Below are 18,550 nucleotides of genomic sequence, written 5' to 3'. Positions count from 1 at the left end.
TCACGAACCACACTGCCACTGAGTGTCTGCAGCTGCTGTCTCAGAGGACATTCCTGACGGAGACACACCCAAGGGAGAGTGCTCCACAGAAGAGGAAGCTGAGGCAGAATGAGGCTGGGGGACTCCCCACCCAGAGTCTCAGAACCAGGTTCTGATGCACCCTTGAGGAAAGGCCAGTCCATCTTCTAGAAGGCTTCTTCCTGTGCTCTGAGAAACGCTGCCCCACCTCCCCAGCTGTGCCATCTTCAGGAATAAACACCACTAAGGGATGTTTAGTCTCCTTCTGAGATTTACAATGTGCCGAGAGTGGAAATTATATTCCTTCCAACTCAGGGGTGCAGGGGCAGAACCTCATCCAGCTCAGGGGATCCCCACTGCGTGCATGAAGGAGTGGGGTGTGGAGCCTGAGGTGGCATAGGAAGAGTTGTGGGGCACACAACATTGGAAAGAGCCAAGGCCCAAGTCTTCAGCCAGCCCTGGGCCAGGACTGGAGGCACCTGGAGGTGGTTCCTGGACTTCTACCACAGAAGCTGGTCAGCAGGCAGAAGGACCCTGGGGAAGTCACTGTGAGGCTGCTAAGTGGGTGACTATGGCCATATTCATCTTGGCTCCTGTGAACCTCTGTAAAACTGAAGCTTGGCCCCTGACATGGGGTTGATGTCCCCTCAGAGGGTGCTGCTGGCATCACCATGAGATGGTGGCTCTCCTAGGGGTGAGGGTGGAGGTGGCTCAGGCTCCCTGCAGAGGCTACCAGCTTCCTACTTAATTGCATTGCAGTGTACCCTGGCTGGGCCCCCAAAAAGCCACACAAGGCAGGAATGAGTACCTGACTCTACACGGAGTTTCCCTTCTCTAACCACAGGCTTCCTGTCTGACATCCAAGCGAGCTACCTTCCATCTAGTAACCCTACCATTTCCTCTTTTGCCTTGGCCACCTGGAGGCCCAGAACTCAGGTTAGCCCTCCGCTGTCCAGATTCAGAAACAGCATCTCTGTTCTTGGCACATGCTCTCTTCTCTCTCATTTTGTTGTTTTGTTTTGTTTTTTTTTGAGACAGGGTTTCTCTGTGTAACAGCCCTAGCTGTCCTGGAACTAGCTCTTGTAGACCAGGCTGGCCTCGAACTCACAGAGATCCACCTGCTTCTGTCTCCTGTGTGCTGGGATTAAAGGTATGTGCCACCACTGCCCGGTTTCTCTCTCATTTTAATTGCCCATGCTGGGAACCCTATATGCAGCTCACCTGGTAAACAGGCTGGGGACAGATTATAAACCAAAGCTAACTGAGATAAGGAACCACTGTGGTGACTATTGTATCAGCATGATCACTGAAACCAGAATGCCTGGATTTCCACCCTGCCTCTGCTGCTCACTAGTTGTGTGACCATGGGTAAGTTGCTAAACCTCTCTGTGCTTCAGCTCCTGTATCTGAAAATGATCCCCTCTCTGATCTTCTGCACACTTTTAAGAAATGACCAAATAACAAACTCGTGTGTGTGTGTGTGTGTGTGTGTGTGTGTGTGTACAGCACCAGTCTCCTTCTCAGTTCTGCAAAGCTGAACGCTGGACCAATGTTCTCAGCTTCCAAGAGGGACCTACAGCCACACAGGAAACCCTCGTCCGGACTGCACGGCAGGGTGAGAGGCAGGTCTCAGGGCTCAGCTGGGCCCCAGTGGGGCCTCTGGAGGGAGTCAGAGAGCCTGGGCCTCCCTGATTTCCTCACTGGTAGGACCCTGCGTCTCACATGACCTGGCTGGTGACTTGTGACAGCATGGGTGTGTAAGAAGGTCAGCATTGAGCTTGGGTTGTGGCCACATAAGTGCTGGGGTCCTGGTGACTAGCCAGTGTTTTCCTCTGCATCCACTTCTCTAGACACGGTGGTGCACGTGTTTAATACCAGCATTCGGGAGACAGAGGCAGATGAATCTCTGAGTTCTGGGTCAGGCTGGTTTGTACAGTAAGGCCCTGTCTCAATAAAAAACATTCGTTTCTCTGTCTGTCAACATGGAAGCTTCTGGATGGTTCTAGCAGGTGCCCAGACCTGAGCACTGGGCAGTCATGATTCCCAACAGCCAGGCTGAAAGCTTCATGCTAAGTTTCCCAGGTGCCTTTGCGACCCAGTGCAGGGAGGCTATCTGAGAAAAGCCATGGCCTTGGCTGGCATTGCCCTCTCTTTTTCCTGTCACAGCAGGGAAAATGCTGTGCCTGGTGCTGTGGCAGCCACCTTGTGACCAGGAGGTTTCATGCTTGAGAACATCCATCCCAGCCAGTCAGTCTCTGAGCTTCTAAATGAGAGTTCTGGAGACATTAGTAGCAAATGTCCTTTGGGCTTAAGCTATAGTAAGTCTGATTTTCCATCCTGAGAGCCAAACATTTCTCTGCTTACGAAGTACTAACATTAACAGATTCCTCCCTGACCTCATCTGCAGCAGACAGATGGAAGTGCTTTAGTGACAAAAAGCTTGCATGTGCGAGCAGCTCCCCCAGCCCCGCCGGGTGCTGGTGGGTTCCTGGGATTGGCACATCACCAGTCCTTGCTGACTGAGGGTAAGGCAGGCATAGAGAGGGAAGTGGCTAGTCTAAGGCAACACAGTAATCTGAGATTCCATCCCAGGCTCTTACCCCAGCCACTGTTCCACATTCAATTATAAGTACGGCCAAGGGGTCTCCTAGGGGCAGAGGCCCTGCTAAGGCCAGCCCTAGAGTTCTGCCTGGCTGCTCTCACAGCCTTGGTCCCCTAGAGGGAGACAGTGTCCTTGTGCAGAGGGCTGTCTATGACCTCCTGGGCTGTGACAACTGAGTGGCTTCCTATCCACCCCATACCCAAGGTCCCTGCCTCAGTGGACCTCACCCACTGGCAGGGGAATGGCTGCTCACCTTGTCAGCATTGAAGTAGAAGAGAACCCCTACAGTCACCTGTGCGATGAGGATCAGTAGAAGGAACACGAAGTACTGGGGACAAAGAGGTACAGAGTTAACTATGGACCCAGGGGCGTCGTCCCATCCCAGGAAGAACTCCCGACCTGGGCATCTGGGCCCCACAGGCTCAGGGGCCTACTCACCAGCCCCAGCAGGCAGCGGACCTCTTTGACAGCACCAATACAGCCCAGGAGCCCCATGAGCATGGTAACGGCGCCCACACCGATGGAGATATAGGCCCCGACCTGCAGCGAGCTGGAAGAAGTTTCTGAAGGAGAAGGGCATCCGCCCAGTCAGCCATGAGGCACAGGGCAAAGGCAGCCCGAGCCCAGGGCTACTGCCTGATTCTCAGGAGCTGGGGTGGGGGCAGCCATGTTCCCACCCTCTCCTAGTCCTGTGTACTCCACTCATCCAACCCAAGGTTACTTTTCCTCCTATTGCTGTCTACACCTCACGCCTGATTTTCCCTGGACCCGGAGGCTCAGAAAGCAGAAAGGGAGAGTTTGGGTTGCATTTCCTGGGAGGCCCCGCGTGGCAAGCTGACATTTGGAGGCAGACAACATGAAGGTCCTGTTGAAGGCCCTGAAGACCTGCAGGTGTCCCTACTGTCAGGACCATGGTGCAGGGAGAGGTTGGTACGGGGTCCAGTATGCTTTTAGGTAGAAAGCCAAAGGAGGTACAGAGGGGAGGGCAGGGAGTTCGGCATATCTACGAAAGCTGGGCCTGTATGGGAAATGGGGACCCACCAGGGAATGACACTGGGGAGCTGGGCAGACCTCATGAGGGAAAGTGGGGCCTTTGGTCAGAGGATAGAGGGGAACTCTGCATTTTGTTTGTTTATTGTTATTGTTTGGATTTTTTTGTTTTGTTTTTGAGATAGAATCTCTACAGCCCTGTCTGTCCTGGAACTCACCATGTAGATCAGGCTGGCCTCCAACTCACAAAGATCAGCCTGCCTCTGCTGAGATTAAAGGGGTGCCACCATGCCTAGCACAACAGGGGAATTCTTTTTTGTTTTGTTTTTCTGTTTGAGACGAGGTCTTGCTACGGCCTAGGCTTAAACCCTTGATTATTCTGCCTCTGAGCACTGGCATGCCTCTGAGACCCAGATTCATACAGGGCCTCGGGGCTGAGATTTGCTGGAGAGAAGGAATCCTTCACATGGTGCCCTAGGGGTGAGGCACAGTCAGGGCCAGTTCAGGCCCTCCAGCAGGAGACATAGACCTACTTTATCATTCTTACTATTTGCTCATCAAGGTGCTGCCTGCAGAGTGGAATAGAGTGGGCACTGTCCTCAGAAGCAGACATAGCTTGGGGTGGGTAGCAGAAGGCCCCATGAACCTAGGTAATGTTCCAGGACACAGGAAAGCCCAGGCCCGCCCTCCTTGCTGCCACGGTCCTGGGGCTGGCTTCTTTGCAGTTCCACTCAGAGCCTCCAAGAAGCTTGGGGACGTCTCCTGGGATGCGTGGGAACTCCTGGAGTAGAGCTCCTCACATTGGCCTCACATTCTTGGGTCACAGAGATGGGGAGAGGCCATCAGCTCCCCAGTCTGGCTTCCAGAAAACAGATTGGTTGGAACAAAAAGTGTGCAAGGCACCAGACCATGCAGAGCAAGGCCCTTGGACTAAAGCCCTGTGCACATGCCAATACTGTCTGGGGAGGTAGACTCAGGAAAGCTGAGGTACAGGGAACCAGCCCTGTGATACCCAAGACCTGTTGTCTCCACTCAGTCTGTCTGACTGAATCTGAGCAGCCTGAGTTGGCAACTGACAAATGCCCTTGCCCTGTGCACAGCGAGAGAATGTGTCTGACTCAGCCATCAGGGACTAGGGAGACAGAGAGCAGGCCATACAAACTGAAAGGGCTGGGCAGCCATTCAGGTGACCAGTCTCTGCCAGCATGCCACGATTGGTGGCAAACCACTTCCTCCTTCCTCCTCTGGGAAATGGGACTTTGGGCAGTGTCTCATGGTCATAGGGATTAAACTGCTTACACAACCACTCAAAGCCGTCCTCAAGGCTCCACATGGAAATGAGGGAGCCTTTCTGCTATGCTTGTTTGAGACAGGGTCTCACATAGCTCAGGATGGCCTCGAACTTTCCCTGTAGCAGATGATAGTCTTCAGCTTCTGATCTTCCTGCCTCCAACCCCCAGGTGTTGAGATAACAGGCGTGTTATCTCCACGCCCCACTTTAGAAATGAGATTCTAAGGTCTATGACCTCACGAGGTCCATTGCTGCCATTCCTGTTTTATAGGTGAGGCAGTGCAGAGGGGCAAAGTAACCTGCCAAGGACCACACAGCAGACCTGTGAGGACTGAACCCCATCCACTGGCCCAGATCCAGGGTTTCCTATTAACCATGGCCACCTGCTTTCTCTCCTGAAGATGCCACCTTGAAGGACACAGCAATTACATGGTGCAAGGGCTGGGGCAGGTTACCCCTCCTCCTGTTCTTAGGATTTTTTTCCTCTGTAAAAGGGGACGGTGTGGGGGGGAATGGAGCCCAGCAGTAGGGACTCACAGCAGGGGGCGGGGGCTAGGTAAAGGACAGCTATGTCATACAGCAAGTTAGGAGCCCTACATCCCCTTTTTGATTCTCCCTCGTAAGCAGGGCCTCTACGAGCCTCTGTTTCCCCAAGTGTCTGGGCTCCTAGATCAGCGTTTCTTTTCTTTGTATTTTGACCTTGATTTTTGTTTTGGTTTTTTGAAATAAGGCTTTTCCCTATAGCCCACATTGATCTAGAGAGCACAACAGTCGCCTGCCCCAGCCTCACAGATCAGCGTGTCTGGGCCTAGCTGCCTTTGAGCCCCTAAAGATTGTAACACAGAACAGCAGTAGGTGGGTGTGTGATGGGTGCAACCTGGGACTGGAATTTACAGAGCTATGGAGAGTTAGAAGCTTGATCACAAAGGGCAGAATGCAGGCAGGAATGAGATGGCCTGCAGACTTTGCACCCTGGCACAATGCCTACTGGGTGTGGGTTAAACACATTAAGCCAGGCTGATTCTAAGGACAGCTTATCCCTGTGGGTGGGCATTGGGGGTGAGGGTGGGCACAGAAACCCCACCCAACCCTAACCGGGACACTGACAGCTCATGACAGGATCACTCCTGCTTTCCACCTCCTGGAGGAAGGCCTGACCCTGGGAACCCTCCTGTCTATGTCCCAGCCAGGTTCTGTCTTGTTTAAATCAAACAGCTGTCAGATTGGCCAAAGTTCAATTCAGCTACTTGGGACAGCTGCTGGAAGTGAAGAGAGCCAGGGCCTGCCACTCACCGGGAAATGGCTGGCACAGAGAGCTCCTGGCAGACTCCACCCCTCCCCACCCGGAACTGGGACAGGCCAACACAGCCAGTCATGAGGGAGGAGACAAGGAGGTCAGGCATTATATCCTCTGAAGAACAGGAGGGACCTTGCATGGAGGCTCACCCCACGCTGGGCTGCATTCAGGATCAGAACTCGGGGTTGGGTCTCACAAATCAGCACCGGGAGTTGTGTGAACTTCAGTGTCCTAACGCCTCTTTTCCTTCATTCATTCGGTGGGAACAGAACAGCACTACTGGGATTAGGACCCTGTGTGCACCCGGCTGCCTGCCACTCCTGGCTCTCCCTGTGGTCCTCTCAGGAGGGGACCAACTGCAGCCCACATTTCACTGTGCAGTCAAACACAGGGACAGAGGATGTGGGAGGCTTTCCTGCTGGTGACGAGAATGAGTCCCTCCACCCCCAGCCCAGTCACCCAGGGATCTGCAGACAATGGGGGCTCTGTCTGTGAGCGGGAATTTGTCCTGGAACCCTGGCAAGGGTCCCCTGTGCAGTAGTCAGTAACAGGAGCTGGCCATGTCCCCAAGGGCAGCTGTGCATGTATGTCCCTCCCTTCAAGGGCAGGCTGTCTGTGCGGTAGGGGGTGTCTTACGCAGGACAGAAATGAAGCTGTTCTTGTCTGCGAGGATCCACACCCCAAAGCCCAGGATCACGGCACCCAGGAGCTGCAAGGAGAGGGGCAGTCAACGGAAGTCCGGAAAGGCAGGTCAGAAAGCTGCCCCTGAGGCCCCAGCAAGGGAGGGAAGGGGAGGAGGATGCACAGGTGTTTCCTCCATCCTGAGATTGTCCAGGGTATCCCTTCTGCCATACACATACAAACACACACACACACACACACACACACACACAGACACTCTCTGCCCCCACTGATGCCCTTCTTCCCAGGAACTGAAGTTTCCAGAAGAAAATGCCACATGCAGTGAAAGTGCCTCCAAGGGAGAAGAACAGCAGCTGTGACCGCTGGAATGTGGCAGGCTGTCTTTGGTCCTCTGAACAGCCATGTCTGGCACGCCTTGTGTGTGATCTCACATCCTTGTGACTTTTATGGAAATCTCTTCGGAACACGTAAACACTAACTTCTACCAACCCGAGCACTAAGAATGGCATCAGGTAGCATCAGAAGCCACAACAGAGATCCTCCCACCCCGGTTTGCTGTCACTCATCTACCAGATGTTTCTACCAATGTCTTTGAAAAGTTCTTGGAGCTCACTTCCGGTCAGCTGGCCCTGCCTACTCCCCAGGCTGCCAATCAGCACCCTCGATGTTCTATTACGGGAGACCTGATACCAAACCTGACTGGATGAAAGGCTGAGCTGGGGCACCATGGCCTTCCTGTGAGTCTGCCTCAGACAACTTAGAGAAGCTGTTTCAGAGCGTAAAGGAAGAAACGGGTTGGAACGAAGCTTGGCCATCTGCCGTAGTCAGCAACTTGACAGTCCAGAATCAACTGAAAGGAAAGCTCCATTGGAGGGTTGGCTAGGTCAAACGGGCCTGTGGGCATGTGTGGGGCTCAGTCATTAACTGATGCGGAGAGCTCTGCCCACTGTGGGCAGCACCATCCTCCAGACAGTGTATGAGAAAGCTCGCTGAGCATGATCTTGTGAGTGAGCAAGCAGGCAGCAAGCAGCACTCTTCTATGGTTTATATTTTAGGGATTTTTGGGGGGCGGGGGGTTCAAGACAGTGTTTCTGCATTTAGTGGTGCTATCTTGGAACTCCCTCTGTAGACCAGGCTGGTCTTGCACTCATAGAGATCCGTCTGCCTCTACCTCCCAAGTGCTGGGATTAAAGGTGCGCACCACCACTGTCTGGCCTGTTTTAGACTCTTGTCTTGAGTGTGTGCTCTGAATTGCCTCAATGATGGTCTGTGGCCTAGAAGTGTAAGGTGGAATAACCCTCTCCATCGACAATGCTTTTGCTCCTACTGTTTATCATAAAGCAAACAAGCACCCCATCCTAATATAGCACGCTCCACATAGTGACCACAGCTGCTAGTCTAGATCGCCAGTCCATAGGGTTGTAAACATTCTAGAAAACTATGAACATATATCAAGTCAGAGTTTGGTTTTTGTATCATTAAATCAAAGAAATAAAAAATATTGAATTCTTTTTTAAAATGAGCTTTAGTTTATGACTTCCTTTGATCTCTTACTAGAAAAACCTCCTGAGGGGTTGGGAAGATAATTCAGTGAGCTTGCTCTGTGAGGACCTGAGTTCAAATCCCCATAAGCACCCACCTAAGTATCTGTGCATGCTGAACATGCTGTGCATGCATGCTGCAACCCAGCTCGAGGAGGCAGCAGTAGGCAGATCGTGATAGCAAGGCAGTCAGAAACTAAGCTTTTGATTCAGTTAGGGACCCTCTGTCCCCAGCGCATGTGACCACAGCATGTCTCGCCTTTCTTGCCTTTGGGCCTGGTCCTTTGTGGTTAGTACCTAGAACTCTACCAACCAAGCAGCAACCCCAACTTCACCCCCATGCTTTAAATCAGCTCTATATGACCTATGACACTTGACACTTGTGGTAAATGCTACACACACAGTGGCCATATTGCAATGTCCAGGACCAGTGAGCGGGAGTGGTCTGCAATGCTCAGTAAGGATATAGCATTTTGGAGATATTTTTGAACTGTCCTGGGTAGAAGTCACAAATTCATAATCTGTGGCCCTGCACTGGAGGAGTGACGGGGAAGGAATGGATAGGCACTGTCCCTCCTCCCTCCCCTGTCCGGCTAGATGAGCACCTAGGCCCATACACAGCCAGTTAGCACCTACCAAGCCAGCTCTCTGGCCTCTGGTCCCATGTGTCAGCCTAGAGCAGCTCAGAGGAGAGACCCAGTTAAGCCATCCAGCCTTCTCTCCTTCTCTACTAGCTCATTGACCTTTTCATTGTATCTCCCAAACTGCATAGAAGACAGAAAGAGAAAAAAAATGTGTGCCCTTCATCCCAGGTCCTGCGCCTCACCAAACACGAACCCTGACTCCTTTCTCCAGTTGCCAAGGCCTGAGATACAGCACTATCATGCTGGCCTTACCCTGTAGTCCCTCTCATCCGGGTCTTGGCCAGTGTCTGTAATGCCACCTGCTTTGTCTGCCTGTGCAGCTGTCCCCTAGATCCCCTGCCAGGCTGGGAAGGGCAGTTCCCATGCTCTGTGTGCCCAGCATAGGTGGTTTCTGTGACTGATGCTCCAATTGCAGGACCTGAGGCCTAGTGGGACCAGCTGGCCTGTTCAGCCTGAGCTAGTGGAACCTATGGTGGAGCATGCCAGGATGGCCCACCTGTGTGTGCATACGTGTATGCATACATGCATGAATGAGTACCAGGGGCACTTCTGTAAGTACCATGTACTGGCATAAAGTTTTGAAGAATGATTCTTTGTGAATATTCCAAAGTTTCCATAATCCTTGTACTTATAATATGAAATTTCCCCTATAAGTAACTCATTCATACTTCAGAGAAACCCCAACACAAGTGGGGTTCTAGACACTATAGAACATAAGACCCAGTTGTGGCAAGTACCTGCTTTATGTAATCTGTGTCTCACAACTATGTAGGGTGAACCAGTGTGGAAAAGCCACAACTGCAGTAACACTCCAGATCTGCGGAAGCCCCTTTAGGATGCTCACACTCCCACCACACACATACACACACAAGCCAACACCCGTGTGAACCCACTCACACACATGCGCACACCACAGGTCTGGCAACACCAAGGCAGGACTGTTGGTACCAGGCCAGAGGAGAAAAGAAACCCAGCTGCAGATGTGCCACAGAGCTCACATCTGGGAGGGCATGTAGTGGGGATTTCATAGGTTAATAGAGGGGTATGTGAAAAGGATGTCTCTGTGGCCTCTGAGAGTTCAAGACAGCTGTTGGGAGCCTGTTCAGCTGGAGGGAAGAACAGCCCAGGATCCCGAGGGGCTTTCTTCTGCCACGCTGCCTTAGAGGAGCGGATGTGTCCACCCCCAGCCGGGCAGAGGGCTCTGGACAGGAACCTTTGCTTTGTCAGGGAACCCACCTGGAGAGGTGACTCTATTTCACCATCACCAATTCTCTTAGGGACAGTGTCCCGGGACCCACAAGCTACATCCCACCTAATACCTGGCCAGAGTCTGGGGCCTTGAGAGGGCTGGGTATCCTGGCAGACACATACTTACAAAGAACAGCAAGTTGAAGAGGAAGAGGAAATACTTGGTGACTTTCATGCAGGCTGTCCCCATCCTGCAGGCTGTGGAGCTCCCTGGAGAGAGAGGGAAGGGGAACAGGTGATGGAGGCAGTCTAGGGACCGGGGGGGGGGGGGGGGACGACACAGCAGGCGGAGAGCCACTGTCATCATCCCTAGACCCAGTCACCTCAGCCCACGCACAAGGTTGCAGCTAGAAGTGTGCCTGCTTTACACGGTGCTGAGAGACAGAGAGGTCGGATGCCTAGCCCAAAGTCACACAGCTGGGGAGTGTGAGTCTTTGGCCCAGGCTCTAGAGCTCACCTGAGGAGACACTAGCAGAAGTGACAAGGCCAAGAAATGAGTAAGCGGCTGCCAGACCCGAGTGAGGCCTGGGCTGGCTCCCCAGTCTGGTGTGCCTTTCCAGGACCAAGGCTGGGGATTCTCGGGTGCTGAGACTGGAAGGGCCTTCGCTTCTCCACAAAGGGAATAAGTATATATCACAAAACATCCAACAAATGCAGAGAAACACAAAGGTCAGCCATGGACTCTCACTCCCTTAGCCCCATAGCAACTGCCATCATCTTAAACAGCTGTTTCTTGTGTGTGCTTTGTAGCAAAACTGTTCATGCCAGGAGGAGGGTTTGCATAATCTCTGCAAAACAGCATTTGCCCAAAACACAAAATCACACAATCTTGTATGTCTCATAGGAATCTATACTATTGATAGTACCTATTCATATTTGGGGGTTATATGTTCCCTCCGAAAATTCATGTATAAGTAGCATTTTCAGACTCTGGGGGAAGAAGGAAGGTTTTAGGCCCAGCCCCAGGAAAATCATTAAAAAATCCCCATAATCCTGCATTGAAACCCCTAGTCCATGAAGCACATGGCTGGTAGTCTGCCCTGGGACGCCCAGGTTGTTTCCTAGTGTTCATGATGGTCCCCTTGAATAACACAAGCCACATTTCCAGTGTGAGGCACCATGTCTCCCCACAGCAAAAACCCCCAACTCCCTGGGAGCTAGAGGATTCAGAAAGGCAGGAAGTTGGCCTCCCTCTCCTCCCCAAGGCCCGATGCAGGGACCACCACCAGGCAGCTGGGCAAGGACAGCTGGACTGGAACAGCTGCACAGGCAGCCTGCCTGTGTCTTACAGTCCTGGGGAGGGGAGCCCAGGGCAGAAGCGAGTGGGGACTGTTCATGTCATCCTTCTCTGAGTCTGCCCACACATGGGTTCCCCCCACTCTTTTCTGAACATGTTCACACCCTATCCCTCATGCTGGATAGAGCCCCACTTCTACCCTCCACACTTCCAGACTGGAGATGGGGCTGGGCTAAGGGAGAGCATGCAGCTGAGGACCCCCGTCAGCCTGTGACAGCTCTGTCATGGGAAGGGTGAGATGCTCCTTTAAAAGAGCAGCTTTAGGTGTGGCTTGAGGCAATACCGTCCAGGGAGTGGGAAAACCAGCCAAGGGAAGTGATATCCCCATCCCAGGTGGCATGCAAATAGCAGAAATTCCTGCTCACAGGGGCTCAAGGACAACATGGGGAGATGAGAGGAAATGGGGGTTCAGTCTACCAAGATGCCAGGCCTAGGTGTGAGAACTGCAGAGGGGCAGGGACTTTCTATTTTGAGGTGCTTCTGGTCTCAGAAGCTCCCACACAGTCTCCCGAAGAGGGAAAACAAACCTTGCATCAAGTTGGAGTGGGAGATGCCTCTGCCCAGGCCCTGCTGGGGAAGGTCTGCCTGAACTCTACAAGGGCAGTTATTGTTTCTCCTCCCCCGTCCCCCGCCTCCCAGAACAGCTTGGACCCCCACAGACATGCCATAAACTCTGGGATAAGCAGTTCCAGAGGAAAGCTGTCTCCCGAGGGAGGACCTGCCCCACCTATCAGGTGACGGCTCTGCTCGGGCCTGTCCGTTTCCTTCCAGCACAGTCCTAGGAGCAGCTGGACCCGGGCAGGCCAGAGACATTCCTCCCTCCGCAGGAAGACTTAATCTAATTGTGTCGGGAAGGCTGAGTGAGCATGGAGAGCTGGTGCCCACTGGCCTGCTTAGGAAGGGGTTGCAACTCTCCCGGCAGGAACCCCTGATGCAGGCCTGTAGTGCGTGCAATTTCAGAGTCTAGATTATATCCTGTATTGCTTGGCTTCCACATTCCTCAGGTAGTTGGGGTCTCCAGAACAGGCGTCCAGGGAGTAAGAGTGAGATCCAAACAGTTGGGCCTGCTAAGGGACAAGGAGTGGCCTCATAAACAACACCTGCTATGGACAGTCATTCTTGTTTCTTATTCCCTTCAATCCTCCCAACAAGCCCCGGGGGACCTGGGTCGGGCAGGCTGTGACTGGCCCAATCAATGCCCAGTACTGAGTGGACGGTCAAGCTCCTCCCACTGTGAAGTGCTCCCAAACCACTAAAGAATTAGTTCTTGGACTCACAGTGATTCACCTGCTTCTACTTCTGGGCATTAAAGGTATGACTCTATATAGCAATTTCCAAGCTAACCAGGACTATATTCTTTCCCAAAACAAGCAAAATAAAAACAAAAACATTACAGAACAAAAAAGTCGCAGTTCTATCTGTAACAGACGTTAAACCAAGACTGGAATTTGTGGGCAGACAGGGTAGGAGGCAGGCAGAGCAGCGACTGCCATGCCAGGGGTTAGCCTGGCTGAGAACTGCGCTCTTAGCCCTCGCTGAACCTCTCAGCATAGTAAGATCTGCAAGGTCCAGGCAGAGCTGGGTCAAAAACACTGGGATTTTTGAGCTCCGTGCAGACTAGTAAGCTGTGAGGCACTGAGAGCCTCCTCCCTCTCTAAACACTCAACCCTTCCCAGTACACCCAGATGAGGTGGCTGGCCTCTACCCTCAGGTGCCGCAGCTGCCACCCACCACCTGGGGCATATTCGCTGGGCCTCTGTTTCAATGACAGAGTCTGGCTCTTCAGAGCTGGTCCAGAACTGACTGGTACCCTACCGGAGATAAATGACCACCCAACTGATGACAGGTGGTGAGGACACAGGGTGACTGCTCAAAGGAGCCCTGGCTGGGAGACCAGGAGGAAGCCTCACTCAGCCTTGGACACATTGGCCACACCCCAGGCCGGAGCCTGTCTGGTATTCCCCTGGTATCCCAGGCCCTGAACATTTGCCTGGCTTCTTGGTTACTCGTCAGATCCCATCACACATTGGTCTAAGTCCATCAGCTCCCTGAAAATAAACTGAGACCCAAAGGAGTGAAGGACCATGGTCAAGGTCTCCGATAGCGGACAGGCAGGGACAGAGCCACTTTGGAGGCAGTGGGTTCCTGTCCTGAAACAAGAGCTAGGCAGTGCCTGACCGGCAGGAAGCTCAGCTAACTGGGACTTGGGAGCCACAGCTGTCAGTGTAAAAGCTGAGAAGCAGCTTTGGAGGAGAGGGTGTTGGGTGGCTCCACGTAACTGTCACAGGTCCAGGACACAGGTCTTTGTGTTATCGGCAACCAGCAGGCAGTAGAGCAAGATCATTCTCCACACTGGGCACAAGACAGACAAGAATCTCCCTAGAACAGACAGGCAGTTCAGTTCTGGCTGGGGACATGCTCAGGTTGCCCTGTGATGGGAAGTGATACCAGCTTCAGAGAGCCCACAATCACTATCATACATAAAGGAGACCCCAAAGTCTTATTATGGGGTCACAGGGCTCACCCTGCCATCATGGACACGCTATAATTCTTGCCCAGTAGGCAGAAATAAGCGCTGGTGAAGGGCAGGGTCTGGCCAGCCCCTGCCTAGGCCCCTACCAACTAGGGTATAAGAACAGACTGAAGATTTTAAAATAGCTAATCAAAAACTAGGGATTGAGCTCAGCTGGTAGAGTGCTTGCTCAGACTCCAGCAACCTAATAAGTCTGAGAGTATCCAGGGCTACAGGAGACCAGGTCTCAACAATTGAAAAGAAAACCAAAACAAACAAACACAAAAACCAAAACATACATTTACAGTGCACAAAAAGGACATGAAATTCAAATTCCTGTGTCCATAATTAAAGCTGTTTCGGCAAGCAGCCATACCCACCAGCCCATGACATTTAATCCCTGGCCCAGACTTGCCAGGAGATCAAACGATATTCACACAAGGGTCTGTGCCCGCACACGGGCCTGTAGGAGGCAGCAAGGGTCATGGACTGGCCTCAGCTGAGATCTTAGATAAAGAGAGCAACAGATGAGGCCAGGGGCTGACTGCTTTTGGGATAGAAGCAAAGTCCCAGGTCAAAAGTTCAGATCCTGGCTCTGCTAGCAAAGTCATAGGAAGAATGTCCTGGGGCGAGGCTACCTTCTGTGTAGCAGGCTTCCCTCTATCCAGTGGGGTCTCCACTATGCAGCTCTCCTCTATGCATAGGGCTCCATTCTGTACAGTGGGCTCCCCTGTATTCAGTGGGGTCTCCTCTGTTCAGGGGCTCCCCATGGTTCTGACTATCAGGAAAAGAGGAAGTTGGGGCCTGGCAGTCCTGGGGTTGGTGCTCAGGACACTAGGGCTGCACCTTGTGGCACCAAGGGACACAACACTTGCAGAAGTCAGGAATGAATGTTCCTTTGCAAATGCTGCTGAGCTAACGGAGCCCGCCCTGGGCTAGGTGTTCTGAACACTTTATAGGTGCCTCCCTGCCAGGGAAAACACAATGGCAAGCACATCTTATGGGAAGCTCTGGAGTGGTTGTGGGGAGCCATGGCAGCCACCCTGTGGCAGGCCAGTTCTCCATTTCTAAGCAAGAATAATTTAAACTGATGGAATGCACAGTTTTGCGCCAAATCAGTTTATACAGCAAAATGAACACAACAGTGTTCCCTTCTGTTGTCTGTGATATCCACTTTAGGCCTGACCTCCTTTGCAACAATCCCATAAACAGCCCCCTTAGCCCACCATCATCCCTTGGCGCAAAGATACATGTTAGTTGGGGGCTTCATTCCTGAGCACTGAATACTAGAGAATCTTTCAGAAGAGGGGTGTAATATCAGACCATCCAGGTTTGAATTCAGCTGTGTGACCCTGGACAAATGGTTTAACCTCTCTGGACTGCATTCTAGTCCTGTGAAACGAGGAAGCTTAAAACCTGTTTTTGTTTGTTTGTTTTTAATCTGTTTCCCAGGTGCTGATATAGGTTAAATGCTTGGCATGTGGTGGACAGTTGCTATAAGTTACTGTCTGTGAGCTGGGAGGTCTTGAGAGGAAGGCCCACTGTTCTTTGAAAGATACCCAATGATGGAACTGGAGGTGAGGTGAGGCTGGATGTGGAGATGACCGGTGGGGTGGCTGTGTGGTGGATGGTGGACTGTGGAGGAGAAGGGTCTGCCCCAAAGCACACATAGCTCCGTGCTCAGCCACCTGAAAAGTATGTGAGATCTACCGTGCCAGAGTTACCCTATGTGTCGTTCATGGGGTACAGTGAAGCCATGCCTGGTGGGCAATCTCAGCCAGTTTTGAGAATGTGCCATGTTGTCAGACCCTCCCACCTTCCCAGGAGCCCCCGGGTGTATTAGTGGGGCCCAGGGAAGCCGGTGTCTCTTTGTACTATGTATGGGAGTGGGGGAGTTGTCACACTCTAGGGCACAGGAATGCTGCCCTCCAGCCTGACCTGAGGGCCCACCCCGTGTTCCTAGCTGTTCCGAGGTGTAGGGACCACAGTGCTTTCTGGTTCTGTGTTGGGATATGCGGGTTCCAGGGTTCCACTGGAGAGACATAGGTGGCATAGGTGGCATAAGTGGCTGCCCGCCCCTGCTTCCTCCTCACCTGTTCAGGGATCCGCTTGGAGCAGAGCAGTAATTTCTGTGGTGGTTTCTCAGATGAGTTCTGGACAATGGACACCCTGTGAAGAGCAAAACCTCTGCTGTTACCAGGACGGAGATCAGGGAGTCGCCGGGTGTTACCCATTCTAATTCCTAGCGTGCCCAGTGGCAAACACCCCCTCATCTAATGGCTCTAAACACTGTGTGTGCCCTCTCAGAATGCACCAATGGGAATCCCAGCTTTCTAAGGTCCCTTTGGGGATCCCACTCCCGGCTCTAAGTGCTGTGGGATTGAGAGAAGAGGAAATGGCCCATCATCAGAACACCTAACAGCTACACAGGTCTCCTTCCACCCTGCAGTACCACTCCCCCAGCCCTCCCGCCTCGGCCAGCCCAGAGCTGAGCTGGGGCCAGTTCCACCCCTGCTCACCAGCTGCTCCTCCACACTGCAGGCATACCATCGCAAAATCCAGATGCTGGGCACGGCCCTCTGGGCCCTGTCTGGTTTTCCCTTCCTTATCCTTGCCACCCTCGCTTTCCTATGCATGCTTGTTGATCACACATTTCTCCACGATTGTCACAGTACTCACAGCTCTGTCTACACCAGGCCCTTGCATGTGGAGTTTCTCTGTTAGAAGCCCTCTTTTCACAATTCCCAATGCAAACTTCTGAGATGCTGCCGCCACGAGTCTCACTTCTAGTGCACAGCATAGCCAGCCTTTAGGCCAGCCTTTACCAATGCCCAGTCGCACACTGCCCAGCTCCTACATCAGAGGCTCTAGAGATGAGATTGTACCCCCAGGTGACTCTATCCCATGCTTTCCTCACTGCGGCTTCCTTCCTCGCCAGATCTCCCTAGAATTCAGGGTCTTTCAGGGGTGTCCTGCACTTATCTCCTGCCCATGACTCTACAAATGCCCAGGATGCAGTGAGTTCCATGCACATGGGCATGAGAATGAGGTAAGAGCTGGGGATCTGGAGAGCTCCGGACAGTCCCTTAGAAACGCAGACCAACTTTGATCCTGCAGAAGCCACCGAACACTGAAAATGACATCACTGACCCCAGCATGAGGCACAAGTTTGAAACGCCAAAAGGATCAGAAATCAAGGCTAGCCTTAAGTTACATAGCAAATTTGAGGTTAGTGCAGGCTAAATGAAATCCTGTCCAAAAGAAGAAGAGAGAAGGAAGAGGAGAAAATGCTGGGTTATTGAAATGGGAGTTAGTTGACTCCTACCAGGATTGGTTGAATCTCCTTTGAGCCTGAAAGCTGGGGAAAGCACAGATTCTCTTCCTAGGAAGATGCATGAAGGAGGCAGAGGCAGGAAGATCTACAAGACTAAGGCAAGCCTGCCCTACACAGTAAATTCTAGACCAGCCAGGAGTACATAGTGAAATCCTGTCTCTAAAAGAAATACACAGGGTCTACACTTAGTGGTTAAAGGTATGCCCTGCTGCTGCAGAGGGCCAGTTTGATCCCTAGCACTTACAAAGGGTGGCTCACAAACAGCCCAGCCCGTAACTCCAGCTCCAGGGGTCTGGCATCTTCTTCTGTTCTCTTCGGACCCTGGCACTCACATGCACATACCCACATGCAGACATATAATGAAATATAAATCTTCACAAGTAAGTAAATAATATTGATGAGACGACTCAGCAGGGCACAGACACTTGCTGTCAAGTGTGGTAGCCTGAGTTAACCTCCAGGACCCACATGCTAGAAGGAAAAAGCAAACTCTAAGAGCTGTCCTCTGAGCTCCATGTGCATGCAGGGGTGCATGCACACGTAATGCAAATAAACAATTGCAAAGACAAACTTTTTTATTAATACAACTCCTTTATTATTTATTCTTTTGGCAAATATCAGATAACATGAGCAAAGCTACCCTGCTCATAATAGTTACATTCTTTGTTTCACTTTTTATAGGCTGTAAACATATGTAAGTGGATAAAACTCTTGGTTGAAGATACATTCCAGAATTTTTTTTTTTTTTTAATTTTCGAGACAGGGTTTCTCTGTGGTTTTGGAGCCTGTCCTGGAACTAGCTCTTGTAGACCAGGCTGGCCTCGAACTCACAGAGATCCGCCTGCCTCTGCCTCCCGAGTGCTGGGATTAAAGGCGTGCGCCACCACCGCTCAGCTACATTCCAGAATTTTGACATACATGTTTCCAATGCGGACTACAGAAAGCTTGTGGCATTCCCACTAGACCAGCAGCAGCAGCAGCAAATGTAATTCACAGTACTGTTTTTACATTAGCATCTGCCAGTCTTAAAAGACTTTTTTTTTCATTTAAAGCTAAAACGGTAGAAATTGGCCATACACTTATATCATAAATATACTGGCCATTTTAAGATAAAACATATACACAAAACCCAGA

General features: G+C 51.9%; 1 protein-coding gene across 1 annotated transcript in view; it reads right to left on the bottom strand.

Moving 5' to 3' along the window:
- Cd82 (CD82 molecule) overlaps positions 1-18,550 on the bottom strand; it is a 43,928-nt gene that overhangs the window by 7,511 nt on the left and 17,867 nt on the right. The window contains exons 2-6 of the mRNA XM_057780866.1: positions 16,176-16,251; positions 10,401-10,483; positions 6,835-6,907; positions 3,059-3,183; positions 2,874-2,948 (exon numbers count right to left, since the gene is read on the bottom strand). Coding sequence (XP_057636849.1) covers positions 2,874-2,948; positions 3,059-3,183; positions 6,835-6,907; positions 10,401-10,463 — 336 coding nt within the window. The 5' untranslated portion in view covers positions 10,464-10,483; positions 16,176-16,251. The remainder of the gene's footprint in view (positions 1-2,873; positions 2,949-3,058; positions 3,184-6,834; positions 6,908-10,400; positions 10,484-16,175; positions 16,252-18,550) is intronic.

This window comes from Chionomys nivalis, chromosome 9 (assembly GCF_950005125.1).
Source record: "Chionomys nivalis chromosome 9, mChiNiv1.1, whole genome shotgun sequence".
NCBI classification, from domain to species: domain Eukaryota; kingdom Metazoa; phylum Chordata; class Mammalia; order Rodentia; family Cricetidae; genus Chionomys; species Chionomys nivalis.
This window is presented reverse-complemented; position numbering and strand designations above follow the sequence as displayed.